The sequence below is a fragment of the Crocodylus siamensis genome, chromosome 1 (assembly GCF_052110815.1).
Source record: "Crocodylus siamensis isolate JL-2025a chromosome 1, ASM5211081v1, whole genome shotgun sequence".
Taxonomy (NCBI): domain Eukaryota; kingdom Metazoa; phylum Chordata; order Crocodylia; family Crocodylidae; genus Crocodylus; species Crocodylus siamensis.
The window spans coordinates 118,828,573-118,840,966 of record NC_143395.1 but is presented as its reverse complement, the minus strand read 5'-3'; the positions used below and the strand labels follow the sequence as shown (position 1 = coordinate 118,840,966).

Sequence of the window (12,394 nt, the reverse complement as noted above, 5' to 3'; positions counted from 1 at the left end):
CAATCACACTTGGCTCTACAGGTAAAAAGTTGGTTTGTTTTCTTGCATTTGTGCACTGCATACTTCATTTACTGAGTGCAAACTGAAGTGCCAAACACTTACTTGGGAAGCTGATGCCCATCTCCTACAAAAAGAGCTCAGAGAAATAAAGCAATTTCACTTGACAGCCATAAATAAATTATTCTTTACTCGATAACAACCAGGACTGACCTTCAAACTATACACATGGGACTGTAACCTACTGCTACTAACAAATGGAAAACTCCCAGTTAAATGATAAGGTTCTAAAGCAGTGATTCATAACCAGGGTGCTGCAGCATCCTGGGGTGCTCTGAAACTCCTTCAAGGCTGCCGTGGGGGGCTGCACAACAGTAGCGCTCTTAGGAATGGAAACATGAGTCAAAATATAAATTCAGAGAAAACAAACAGAAATTCATATTAAAAGCCTTCTGATCTGCTGTGACCTTTCTGAGCTCTTTGCAGCAGCAGAACTGGTCTATTATTTTTCTGTAGTAAAAAAAAAGAAAAAAATGAAAGCTAAGATGACATTTTTAGTGGGGTCCCTTGAGTCCAAAAAGGTTGGGAGCCAATGCTCCAAATCATTACTCCAAATAAAAAAATAAAAAGCTATCAACACTTTTTCAACAAAAAGTGAGTTCTCCCAAGTTCTCGCTGATAAAACATCTGCTTTGTGCCCACACACTGCTTTTCAAACTCAATTTTCAGTAGGGGGGGGAAAAAGTTTTAGGACCAAAATTATTCACAACCCCACCACCAATTTCCTTGAGCTGCCAACTGGTTGGCACATTAATCAGTTCAGGTCTGGACTTTCAGTCTGGCCTACAGCAAAAATGTATGTGGCATGTATAAAAGGGTCCTCCCTTTATTTCCCAGACAAATCCTCTCCCCCTTGCAAAAGGGATTCACCCTGATTCATATAAACAGCTAAAAACAACAAGTAAACTTTGTTGGTCACATTTATTTGTGCTACTTCATAACAGATGCGAGTCCTGTATCGTATATTAGATTTGTCAGCGGTTCTCAAAAAAAAAAGGGGGGGGGCGTGCAAGTATGGAATACAGCAGAGCCAAACGTATTTCCTCAACTACCAAAAAGCACAAATCAATGTTTGCCAACTTTTTCACTTAAGTCTTTAGCCAGCATCAGGATCTGTTACAGGACAGTAGCCATTCCACCCGATTAACCTTCCAGCACCCAGCACTACAGAAACACAGTGGAGTTTCTACTTTGACAGGCCTTTCCCATTTCACCTGCACAGGAGCCTTTCCACCTCCTCCTGCACTAGTGCACAACACTTTGCAACAGGCCATGCCAGCTCCCTCACACCCTTGGTGCTTCATTTTATTTTTTATTTTATATATACACACACACACACATATATATTTCTTTTGTACGGAGAAGCCTGTTGATGACAACTAAAAAGATGAACTAGTTTGCTGACAAGTAAAAAGAGGAGCTGCTTGGCCGGAATTCGGCAGCTTGCCCTTTGACTCCTACGTGCCCCTGGCTCACATCACGGCTAAAAAAATGGGCTTTTTTCCAGCCTCTCAAACGAGCACACCCAGCCCCCCGGTGCAAGCAGCACAGGTGGGGGAGGTTGCAGGGGAGACATAAGGGCAGCGGGTGCCCTTAATCCTCCCCAGCGCAGGAAGCTCAGCTGCCCCCAGCGCCAGGCCCCGGTGCAGGATGCGCTCAAGATGATGCGGCCGGGCGCGGGCGGCAGGCGGAGGCAGGCTCCGGAACAATGCGAGGCGGCCCGGGCCGCGCGGATGGCGGGAAGCGCGGGGGGGAGGAGAGCAGCAAGGCAGGAGGCGGCGGCGGCGGCCCGGTCGGTGCGGCCTGCGGGAGGGGGAGGGGCGGGGAGGGGCTGGGTGGCTCCTGCTGCTGCTGCTGCTGCCGCCGCCACAGCGCTCGCCGCCTCCCCTCCCCCCCGGCGGGGGCTCCTCGCCTCGCTGCAGCCTCTGTGCTCCGCTCGCGGTCATGTGACCCGAACGTAACCGGACAGGAAAAGCCGCCGCCGCCGCCGCGCTGACTCCGTTGTTGCTGCTGCCGCCGCCGCCGCTGCGAGCGCAGAGCCGAGCGCGGCGCGGCGGCACCAGGCCCGGCCTGCTCCAGGTGAGACAGGCGGGGGCGCGGGGCGAGCGGGCGGGGGGCTCCGGGGCGGGGCGGGGGAGAGGGAGGAGGGTGCAGCCCCGGGCGGGCCCGGCTCGGCTCGCCTGCCTCGGCGCGGCGGTTGGGGCCCGCGCGGCCTTGGCGCGCTGTCTGGCGGCATCCGGAGCGGGGAGGGCGGGGGCGGAGGGCGGGGGCGGCCCCGTCTCTCTCGCTCGCTCTCTCTCGCTCTCCCTGTCGGCGCGCGGCAGCAACGGCCGCTCCCGTCTCGCGCGCCCTGGCGGCTCCCGTCTCGCGCTGCGCGTCTCAGTGCGCCGGCTCCGTCCGGCCCCCTCGTGCGCGCGTGGCGGCCGCGTCGCGTCGCGTCCGCGTCGCGTGCGGCGCCGGGGGGGAGGGGAGGGAGGAGCCGCAGCCAATGAAAGCTGCGTCCGCCCTTCCGCCCGCCCTTCCGCCCCGGCGGCCAATAGGAGGGCGCCGTCACCTCCTTCCACTCCCCCCCCCCCCCGCTCGGAGGAGACGTGCTGAGAGGAGAGGAGAGAAGGGCTGGGGGAGGAGGAGCAGGCCCCGCCCCCTCCCCCAGCCGCAGCCGCAGCCTGGGGGTGGGGGGTGAGGTCAGCGCGAGCGGCCGCTCCCAGCATGGGGCCTCTCGCGGCGCCCGGGGGGAGGAGGCGCGGGCGGCTCCCCCTCCCCCTCGGCGCCATGCACCGCGCGGCACCGGCAGCTGCCGCCCCTCCCCCTGCCTGCAGCAGGGCGGGAGGGAGTCTTGGCCCCAGGGCACCTGCTGCGCAGCTCCCGTGTAACCCACCCCCGGCGGCATGGGGAGGCCTCGGGCCTGTGCCGCCGCTGCCCTGCAGCTCCCTCGGGCTGAGGGGAAGCTGCTTGCGAGGCCCGGCGCCAGGGCGGGCCCTTGCAGCCGCTTGGAAACCAAACCAAGCGGAGCGCTTGCAGCCCCTGTAAAGGTCGCGAACAGGCGCTCGGACCGGGCTGTCGGGCTGGCCCAGACAGACAGCCAGTGGCGTCTCTGGGACGGGAGGGAACAGGTGCTCAGCACCATGCTTCACAAGACATAAAGCTGTTACTGTGGCAGGGCAAACTTGGGCAGGTGGGTGGAAACTGAAGAGCACCTCTTTGCTTAGTTGACATTGAGAGAGAGAGAGGAGAAAATAAAGTGCCATCAGCACTACCTTCTTATCACCCTGACATCTACCCCAAGTACAAATAGGACCTGCCCAGCCCAGTCATGAAAGTGAAGCTGCAAGCCAGCCTGCAAGGTGACCCCAAGCTCTGCCTGCATGGCACGTCTTGGAGGGTTGAAGACTGCTTTTGTGTTGTTGGGACAGCAAGGATTTTCTGTTTTGCTCAAGAATTAAATCGGCAGCAAATAGCCAAATGCTAATGTGAAAGGCCTTTCTGGTAGCATCAAACCTCCTCTTCCCTCTCCCACCCCAGTTAGGCAGTCAGTACCTGTAGCGTAAATAGGATTGTTTCTTCTCCCCCTTACCCACTTCTGACTTGTGTTACACAAATTCTGATCTCATGTGAATTAAGGCAGTGGGATATGTTCAGGCCATTGAGTGACTGCCCTTAGTTACAGCATATGAGTTCTGTCATCTTTCAGCCAGTTTGGGAAGTGTCCAACCCCACCTATACCACAGATCTATAAACTCATGTCAAATACGCCACCCCTGAGAGATCCTGAAAGAAATCAACAGCTCTTAGCTTCTCCTGCCTGCTCCAAATTACTGGTTGCTCTCATCAGGTGCTTTTTTTTCAAGCCCTTCCCTTGAGGGTTGTTGGAATTATCTGACTTCTTTTTTCCCCAGTTCCCCTGTAGACAGGTGGTGAGTTTCACTTCTGTCGTCAGTGTTATTTTCTGCCTACATAGGCTTGTTTGTGTACATGACTGAAACCCTAATACAGCATTTTTACTAGCTGAACAGACTAGGACAACAAGTTATGCAGTTGGAAGTCTGAAAAATTTTTTCATTTCATTTCCCTCTCTGTCTCTTGATTCCTTCCCCCCCCCCCCCGTTGGATTTTGATCATTTCTCTCTCATCTAAATCTCATTCTAATGCCTTTTACTTCAATGCCTGACTTGCTCTGTGATCCAGGGCAAATCACTACAACCTGTATCTTATTTGCCATTTTATAACATGGGAATAATTAACCATTTTAAGATATTGTTTATAAAGCACTTTGACATTCTTGCATGAAGGGTACAATACAATTATAGGATACAAATATTGGGGAAAGAGGTTTACATATGTCACTAACTTACATAGGTCATTTCCTTTTCAGAGTGTAAAACATGGATTTGGCCAACCACGGACTTATTCTGCTGCAGCAGCTGAACGCTCAAAGAGAGTTTGGTTTCCTGTGTGACTGCACAGTTGCTATTGGTGATGTCTACTTCAAGGCCCACAAATCTGTCCTTGCATCTTTCTCAAACTACTTTAAGATGTTGTTTGTTCATCAGACCAGGTAACTATAAAAAGATTGACTGTTTAACACGTTATTCAGTTCAGGCAAGAAAGCTTAAATGCATTCTGAAAAACATTTATTTAATTTCTTATTACTGTTTAAAGAAAACCTGGAATCCATTCTTATTTGTGAAAAACCTTTAAAAAGGACACTTCATGTCTGTGAATAAACCGTCGAGGAATCCAGTCTTTTCCCACTGCTACCTATAATTAGTTCTTTTTACTCTTGTTGTCTGCTCAACTTAATGCTAACCCTTTTAATGTCTGTAAAAGAATGGACAAGAGCCAACAACCCCTTAAATAATTGGTTGTGAGAGACTGTAAAATAGGCTGGTGGTTTGATTTGATTTTTACTCCCTCTGGCTTTCAGGAATGGTGTGGCATTAAAGTTTGGTGAAATGATGCTGAGTGATGAAGGATTGCACAGCCATGGAAAATAGGCTGCATCCCTTAGCTCAGGGCGATCCAACTGTCAGCCTGGGAAGTGCAGCCCCTGGGCTCCTATCCAGATTCTGTCTCTCTTGCCTTTCAGTTGGAGGTGCAGTTGTGATCCCTAGGCTCCCCTTCCCTCAGCTTTTGCTTCCTTCTCTCACCCCAGGGGGCAGGGCAGGGCAGTGCAGCCCAATGCACCAGGGGAGCAGCCCCGGAGCTCTATTGGTGTGGCCTGTGCAGCATGTGCAACACCCCCACCACTTAGAAGTTGGACAGCCCTGCCTTAGTTGTTTATTTCACAGACATGCTAACAGGCAGAATTTTTGTAAAGAAAGTAAAATATTTGATTGTTAGCCAGCCTCTAGTAAAACACAAGTTCAACTTTGTCTCCCTTTCTTTTAAATGTTTTCTTTTAATATTTTCCCAGCTTTTTGAATTAGCACTACAAGTTTAATCAAATTGGTATATTAAATCCAGAGGCAGGGAGCCTGTTCAGACCCAATACCCATCAACTTATCATTTTCCCATCCTGCATATTTCAGCAAGGACTGAGGTGGAAGGGTTTTATGGGTAGTCTACGATGGTGAATGAGAAGACTTAGAGCCAGATTCTCTTCTACCTGCTTGGTCTTTAAGCTTAGACACCTGAATGCAATTTTGTACCACCCTGCTTGAGCCTGTGAAAAGTTTGTGTCTGCTTTTGTAACGCCTCACCATCTGCCCATTACGACCAAGTCGCTAAAATAGCAAGGAAGAGGAGAACCCACTAATCTTTAGCATTAAGTTTTTCAATAATTTAGAAAGGGTGGTATAGGATTGGACTTCAGCTTCCAAGTCCACTTACGTGCCTGATATGTGGAATAAAATTTGGTAGTTGAAATAACATCAACCACACAATGGATAAGCATGAATAAGAGCTTCTGCTTATCCCTGTCCCTGACTACCTACTGCCCTCTTGCTTGGCTGCTGGAGAGCCCTTCGTTGCAAGGCCACATAGCATAGTTCCATGCCACTGTTCCTTGCTCTGGGCTATATGCCTCACAATCCTTTGCCCTTCGCTGTCTCCTCCCCAGTGCCTACTGATAGTAAGGAGTAAGCTAATTTATCAATGATATTAAATATTTGTGTATACACACGTGAAAGCAGCTGCATAAGATTTACTCAGCTGTAGCTGCAGAAAAAATGATTAGAGAAAGGAAAAAGAAAATACAGGATAGAGGGATCCAGTTAATTGCCAAAAACACCTGACAATCTTTCTGTATGTGACAGGCTAGAATTTCATTAGCCTCAATGCTGTAAGACCCACTTGTGTGTGCGCCTCACTCTCCAGTCTAAACAAATGACAACAAAAGCAAATGTCAAACAATTTTTGGTTTTCAAAGTTCAAATTACACTTAATTTGGTGGTTTTCCAAATAACAGAAAATAGGTGGTAGAAAAAAGGGGCTTTACTGTAACAGAATTTAGGTTTTAGCAGCGTTAAATTCTGATAAAAAAAAATTGGGGGGAACCTAATATTCTTGTAAGCCACAGGGCAATTGATGTTTGACCAAGAATAAACATGGCAGAAAATGATACATACATACATACATAAAAGGTTACGGTCATTTGGAATACATTATTTTTCAAACCAGTCAGTTTTCTGAGGATAAAACTGTCCAGTTTCAAGTGATCAAAGACAAAAACTTTTTGCCTCATTTTTCAGAGTGCTTCTTTTCTTACATACCACACCCTCTGCTTCCAAGCCAAAAAAAAAATCATTGCCAGACCTGCTAGTTTATATTAACTATACAGTGCACTGTACACAGTGTGATTGTTTTACAGTTTGTTTATGTTCAGGTACCGTTAATCAGAGGGTGGTAACAAGTGTGACTCTCCCTATATTTCCAAGACTAACCACTTACGTGGTTCAGTTAAGGGTCTGCTTAAGATGATAAGAATTTCTGTCCACAGGAGTATCTCACCTGTTTGTTGGAACAGTCATCTGTTATCATTTCAGTTATAGGACAAAGGAGTTTTTTAAGCAAATAATTCTTTTGATATGGTTCTTTGGTATTTCCAGTACAGAGCATTCATTTTTATTCGTGCTTTAGATTAGATTTTAAGAGTTCTCTCATCACTTATATATTACTTTGTTTTATTTTCAGTGAATGTGTTCGTTTGAAAGCAACTGACATACAGCCAGACATCTTCAGCTATCTCTTGCATTTGATGTATACGGGGAAGATGGCACCTCAGCTGATTGACCCAGTTCGATTAGAACAAGGAATAAAGTTTCTGCATGCCTATCCACTAATTCAAGAGGCCAGCCTTGCCAGTCAGGGAACCTTTTCACATCCAGATCAAGTTTTTCCATTAGCATCTTCATTGTATGGCATTCAGATCACAGATCACCAGATAAAACATCCCACTAAAGTTACATCAGCAACTGACAAACTTGGGCGAGACCCAAGGCCACAGACTTCCCGGATGAGCCAGGAGCAAGCATCTGAAGGCTCACAGCTCTCACAGTTAGCTTCAACTCTGCCGCAAGTGACCAGGACAAACATGACTACATCTGACCCATTGCAGTCTTCACTGTCCCCAGAACTGGTTTCCACTGCTGGTAATAATTCTCCTCCAGGAGAGGAACCCAACATGGAAGCATCTTCCTCAGATGAACAGCCCACTTCACTCACAATAGCACATGTCAAGCCAAGTATTATGAAAAGGAATGGAAGTTTTCCAAAATACTATGCCTGCCACCTCTGTGGCCGTCGGTTCAATCTGCGCAGTAGTTTGCGTGAACATCTCCAGATCCACACAGGAGTGCCCTTCACATCAAGCCAACAAGGGGAAAGTAGCATGTCCCTGTCTCTCTGCAACAACACAGCTGACAAAGATGCTATGGAAGTGCCTGAAGCTGGAATGATTAGTGACAGTGAGTTGCAACAGATCTCAGATTCCCCCATAATTGATGGACAGCAGCAAGCAGAAACACCACCACCTTCAGACATTGCAGACATAGACAACTTGGAGCAGACAGATCAAGAAAGAGAAGTGAAGAGGCGGAAGTATGAATGTTCCATCTGTGGACGCAAATTCATTCAGAAAAGCCACTGGAGGGAGCACATGTACATACACACTGGCAAACCCTTCAAGTGCAGCACTTGTGACAAAAGTTTCTGCAGGGCCAACCAAGCTGCCAGACATGTGTGCCTGAACCAGAGCATGGATACTTACACTATGGTGGACAAGCAGACTCTGGAACTCTGTACTTTTGAGGAAGGCAGTCAAATGGATAACATGCTAGTACAGACCAACAAACCCTACAAATGCAACTTGTGTGACAAAACATTTTCAACTCCCAATGAAGTGGTTAAACATTCGTGCCAAAATCAAAACTCTGTCTTTGCTCTAGAAGAGGACAGATCAATTCTGCTAGGTAGTGGGGACACAGAAGTGACAGAGACAGAGAACTCAGTGTTAGCCTCCATCAAAAAGGAGCAGGAAGCAGTGTTGTTGGACTGAATATGAAATCTGTATCAACTTTTTTAAAGTTCCTTTATTCATTTTTACTAAACCAATTCTCTCCCCCTCCCCCTCCAAGCACCAGAAGTACACTGGTATGGTAGAAAATTGGATCTTGCCCCTCCCACCAAAAAAAAATAAAAGGCTTTATATCAGGTCACAACATAATTCATTTTAATGCACAGGAACATGCCTAAAGGTAATTCCGCTAACTTTGTCAATAGTCCTAGTAAACTCAAGTTTGATAATTTTTTTAACAAATTTTAGACTATTTAAAAGCATATTTAGATGCAACGAAGTGTGTACTGAGAAACAATATCATTTTGGTAAACAATAAATACCCAGTTATTTTCCCTGGTGACAAGCCTTTTGAAAAGAACTCACAGACAATGCAGCATGTTTTCTAGAGCAATACCTACAAACTGGGTAAGATCACAACTACCAAAAGGCTTAGAATTTTCCATAATGAACCCATGAATCTTTTTTTTTTCTTTTAGTTTTTACTTTTCCCTCAAGTATACCATTTGGTATCTGCTTCAGGTAGCTTTGTCGACATAATGTCCATTCAAGAAAATGTAGTTACTTAGTCAGCATTGACTATGGTAGCTATAACAATAATGTGATGGCAATCTTTTTATATATGCACACATATATATAAAGTGTGTTTATGCGTGTGTGAGTGATAGATGCAGGGTAACTAGGTGCACACATCCTTTCTAAACAATTGGCCATCTTTCAAGTTCAAATAAAGAGGTCCTTTAGTTATGACTGTTTGACTGATCAGTTGTTACACAAATTCTTTTTTAATTACATGTGAACTGCCCCAGACTGTGTGCATTTTGTATTATCCTGTTGAATGGAAACTCATATAACACTGAAGACATGAAGGAAACTAGAAAATAGAGAAATGATATGCCAGTGAGCACTGTGCAAATACCAGTGCTACATTCATGTGTAGTAGCCATAGATTAGAGTTGCTCCTGGTACAAAAGGAAGAGAGACTTGATCATTGTATTCATGCAAGGAGTCTCCAAGACATTTTTTTGGGTCTAACTGCATGAGTTCAATAAAACAAAACACAAAAACACTGTTTGGCCCTTTATTTAGTACAGGCACCTTCTAATAGAAAGTGAAGAGGGAAAGATGGCTATGGATCATGGTTTTAAAATGAATTTGCAGTGCTGACTGGTAACTGCTGTTATTGAAAGGGACTCCCATTACATAAGACCCCCCAAGACAAAGTACACAACAGCTGAGAGGATCAAGAAGTAGTTTTAGCTATTACTCAGGATGGCGTTGCATCTTTGTGTTTAAAAATCAAGTTGATGATTTTTATTTTTAATTTTGTATAGATGCCCGGAATTTTTGCCAATAGCCTAAAAACTAAGCAGACAGCAGTAAGGAAGCCCACTGAAGAGTTACTGGGCCAATAGAAGGCTTAAGTAGACAGAATAAGCGCTCCATCATAAATGGAGGCAGTGTGTGTTTTGGGGGGGTGCAGTGGGGGGAGGGAGGGATGGAGAGGGCAAGTCATGAACCACAGCTCTGCTCTGTGTATACATTTAAACCAAGTATCATTTTTTGTGTATAGTTAAGTTCGCAAGTTTGTAAGTTTTTTATACATCATTTCATTGAATAAAAATTGAATTAAATTGAATGTGATTTATTTTGAGTCTGATCTTAAAGGTTATTGGCTTCTTGATCTATCCAAGGCTCTTCTTGAAGCTATCCAAGAGCCAAGAGAAGCATACCATATGTCTTATTAAAACCCATTTCTATATAAATGAATAGTGGCTTTCTAAACTTGCTTAAAGTATCATATCAGATTGACAGAACTGAAATTGAGAACTAACTGCACACTATAAACCTCCTTCCAGGAGGACTCCCCCTTTGAACTGATGTATATATCTCATTATCTAAAACATGTCTTTTTCTGTATTTTCTGCTTTCAATGTTGCAAGTTTAAAACTTTGTAAGGGTCTTTACCTGACATCATGGCTGTTTCTTTTTCTGATTTAATCTCTACTTGTTTTAATGGTCTATTTGAAAGGAGAAGAGAGAAAGGAGGGAAAAAACAGATCTTGTCAAACACCAGTCAGAATAAGAGTGGTTTCAAGACAGGAATGGTTTATTAAAAACATCTTTGGCTGTTCAGACTCATTTCTCAGGAGGCAGTACCATCAAGAAGGGAAGCAACCTCACTAAAAAAGGAAATAACTTATTTTGTACATTTGTGTACCTTTTATGCAAGTTTTTTTTGAATACTCATTTCTTGTTTAGAACTGAGCAATTACATCCAAGTTACTGCAGCCTTCAAACACACTAGTGCTTACCTGGCCTAGTCTCATCCTTCGGACTAAATGAAGAACGTTTCAGTTTACAGAATCATTAAATCAGGAGATTACCAGTGGAAAAATCGTTTGCAAGTTATTACACAAACACTATGAAATTTACTTTCTGTATTAATTATACTTTTTATAGCACAGATATAGAAGGAAGTTTCAAAAAAAATTAATTGGTGTTAACATATGTAGTTATAGAAAAACATGTTTCCTCTTCAAAATTCTTTCATTTAATTTAAAGTAATAAAGCTGAGGATCTCTCAAATGAGGGGAAAAGGGTACAGCAGGAAACATTAAATGCCTTGAGCAAAATCCTGGTACAACTGAAGACAACAGGACAGAGTGGCACCAGAATTGCATCCTCACTGTATAATTTAATTATTGCTAGCAGGATGGCATGAATTAGTGACAAAACAAATTGAAATCACCCTGATGGCCAGATTTCAGAATGTAAAGCACCTATACCACCAGTTCCAGTGAATGAAAGCAGGAGAGCTGCTGAAAATTAAGATTTCTGTGCATAATATAAATAATGAGCCAATTTTTGTCATTTTTATGTTAAGAATTCCTTTGGCCATAACCTAGTTTCCCAGCAATGTCACTAGTCACGCAGGGGATGATGATTCATGGGGGTGCTGGAGAGGGGAAAGAGAGGAGATGGTTTTATTAATTTTTAGCAACAACTCAACATTATTGCTGCTCCTTCCTAGAAAAGACCACCACAAATTACTTTAGAAAAGTCTTTGCTTTTTAGTTGTACTATTTTAAGCCCATTAAAGCTGAACATCAGCAAACACTTTCTATTCAACATCTTATTTTTAAAAATAGCTTCTATAAACACTCTAGTTTATTAAAAATACCATTCAACATTGCAAAACAATTGGTGTCTCATAAGAAATGGCCTCAGGTTTGCTACCACTTTAGATGTTTTCTATCTTGCCAAATAGCATAATTCAGCAGTGCTCGACCTATGGACTGCATCCAGCACAGAGGGCCAAGCTGATCTTCCTGCAGACTGAGCCCACCCCATCTGGGATCTAGCCTGCAAACTGACTCCACCCACAGGATCCAGCCTGCAGACCTGCCTCATGTCATTCATCCAGCCCACAGGGCCAAAAGATTGAGCACTACTGGCTTTGTATAGGAGGTATCTTTCTTTCTGGAGAGTTGTACTGGTCCTTCTCTGCACAAGAAGGATAAAAACCTTAAGTGCCCTGCCACGGAGCATGTTACCAGGTTTTTCCACGTTCCTCAAATCTTCCATCCCCTAATATAATAAACCAGATTATAACAAATTAACTTTGGTAAAGAAGCAGGAATTGTCACTTAACTATTCTCTCTTTAAAGGCTAAAGATGTTTCACAGCCATGAAGTATTGGGAGAAGCTGAAGGCAAGGAATTGGACATCAGGAACATACCACAGCTCAAAAAGAGGGGAAAAAAAAGTTACTGTACTGTTTTCATAATGAAATCTCTTAGATCAAGGTTGTCAGTTAGCATA

General features: G+C 44.9%; 1 protein-coding gene across 7 annotated transcripts; it reads left to right on the top strand.

Moving 5' to 3' along the window:
* Positions 1-1,997: 1,997 nt before the first annotated feature.
* ZBTB2 (zinc finger and BTB domain containing 2) lies at positions 1,998-11,868 on the top strand. 7 transcript variants are annotated; one of them, XM_090041436.1, is made up of 3 exons: positions 1,998-2,136; positions 4,430-4,612; positions 7,189-11,868. In XM_090041436.1, exons 2-3 carry the CDS (start codon positions 4,440-4,442, stop codon positions 8,549-8,551), a joined length of 1,536 nt encoding a protein of 511 aa, XP_089897562.1. In that variant the 5' UTR covers positions 1,998-2,136; positions 4,430-4,439; the 3' UTR covers positions 8,552-11,868. The 7 variants fall into 7 exon arrangements, with proteins under 7 accessions (XP_089897562.1, XP_089897564.1, XP_089897599.1 ...); XM_090041438.1 differs by lacking the exon at positions 1,998-2,136 and adding an exon at positions 2,658-2,741; XM_090041473.1 differs by lacking the exon at positions 1,998-2,136 and adding an exon at positions 2,666-2,736.
* The last annotated feature ends 526 nt before the right edge of the window (positions 11,869-12,394 follow it).

Coding starts and splice junctions, on each gene's coding strand:
- ZBTB2 (XM_090041436.1), top strand. CDS start 4,440: ATGGATTTGGCCAACCACGGACTTATTCTGCTGCAGCAGCTGAACGCT. Junction 4,613..7,188: donor TTGTTTGTTCATCAGACCAG/GTAACTATAAAA, acceptor TTTTATTTTCAG/TGAATGTGTTCGTTTGAAAG.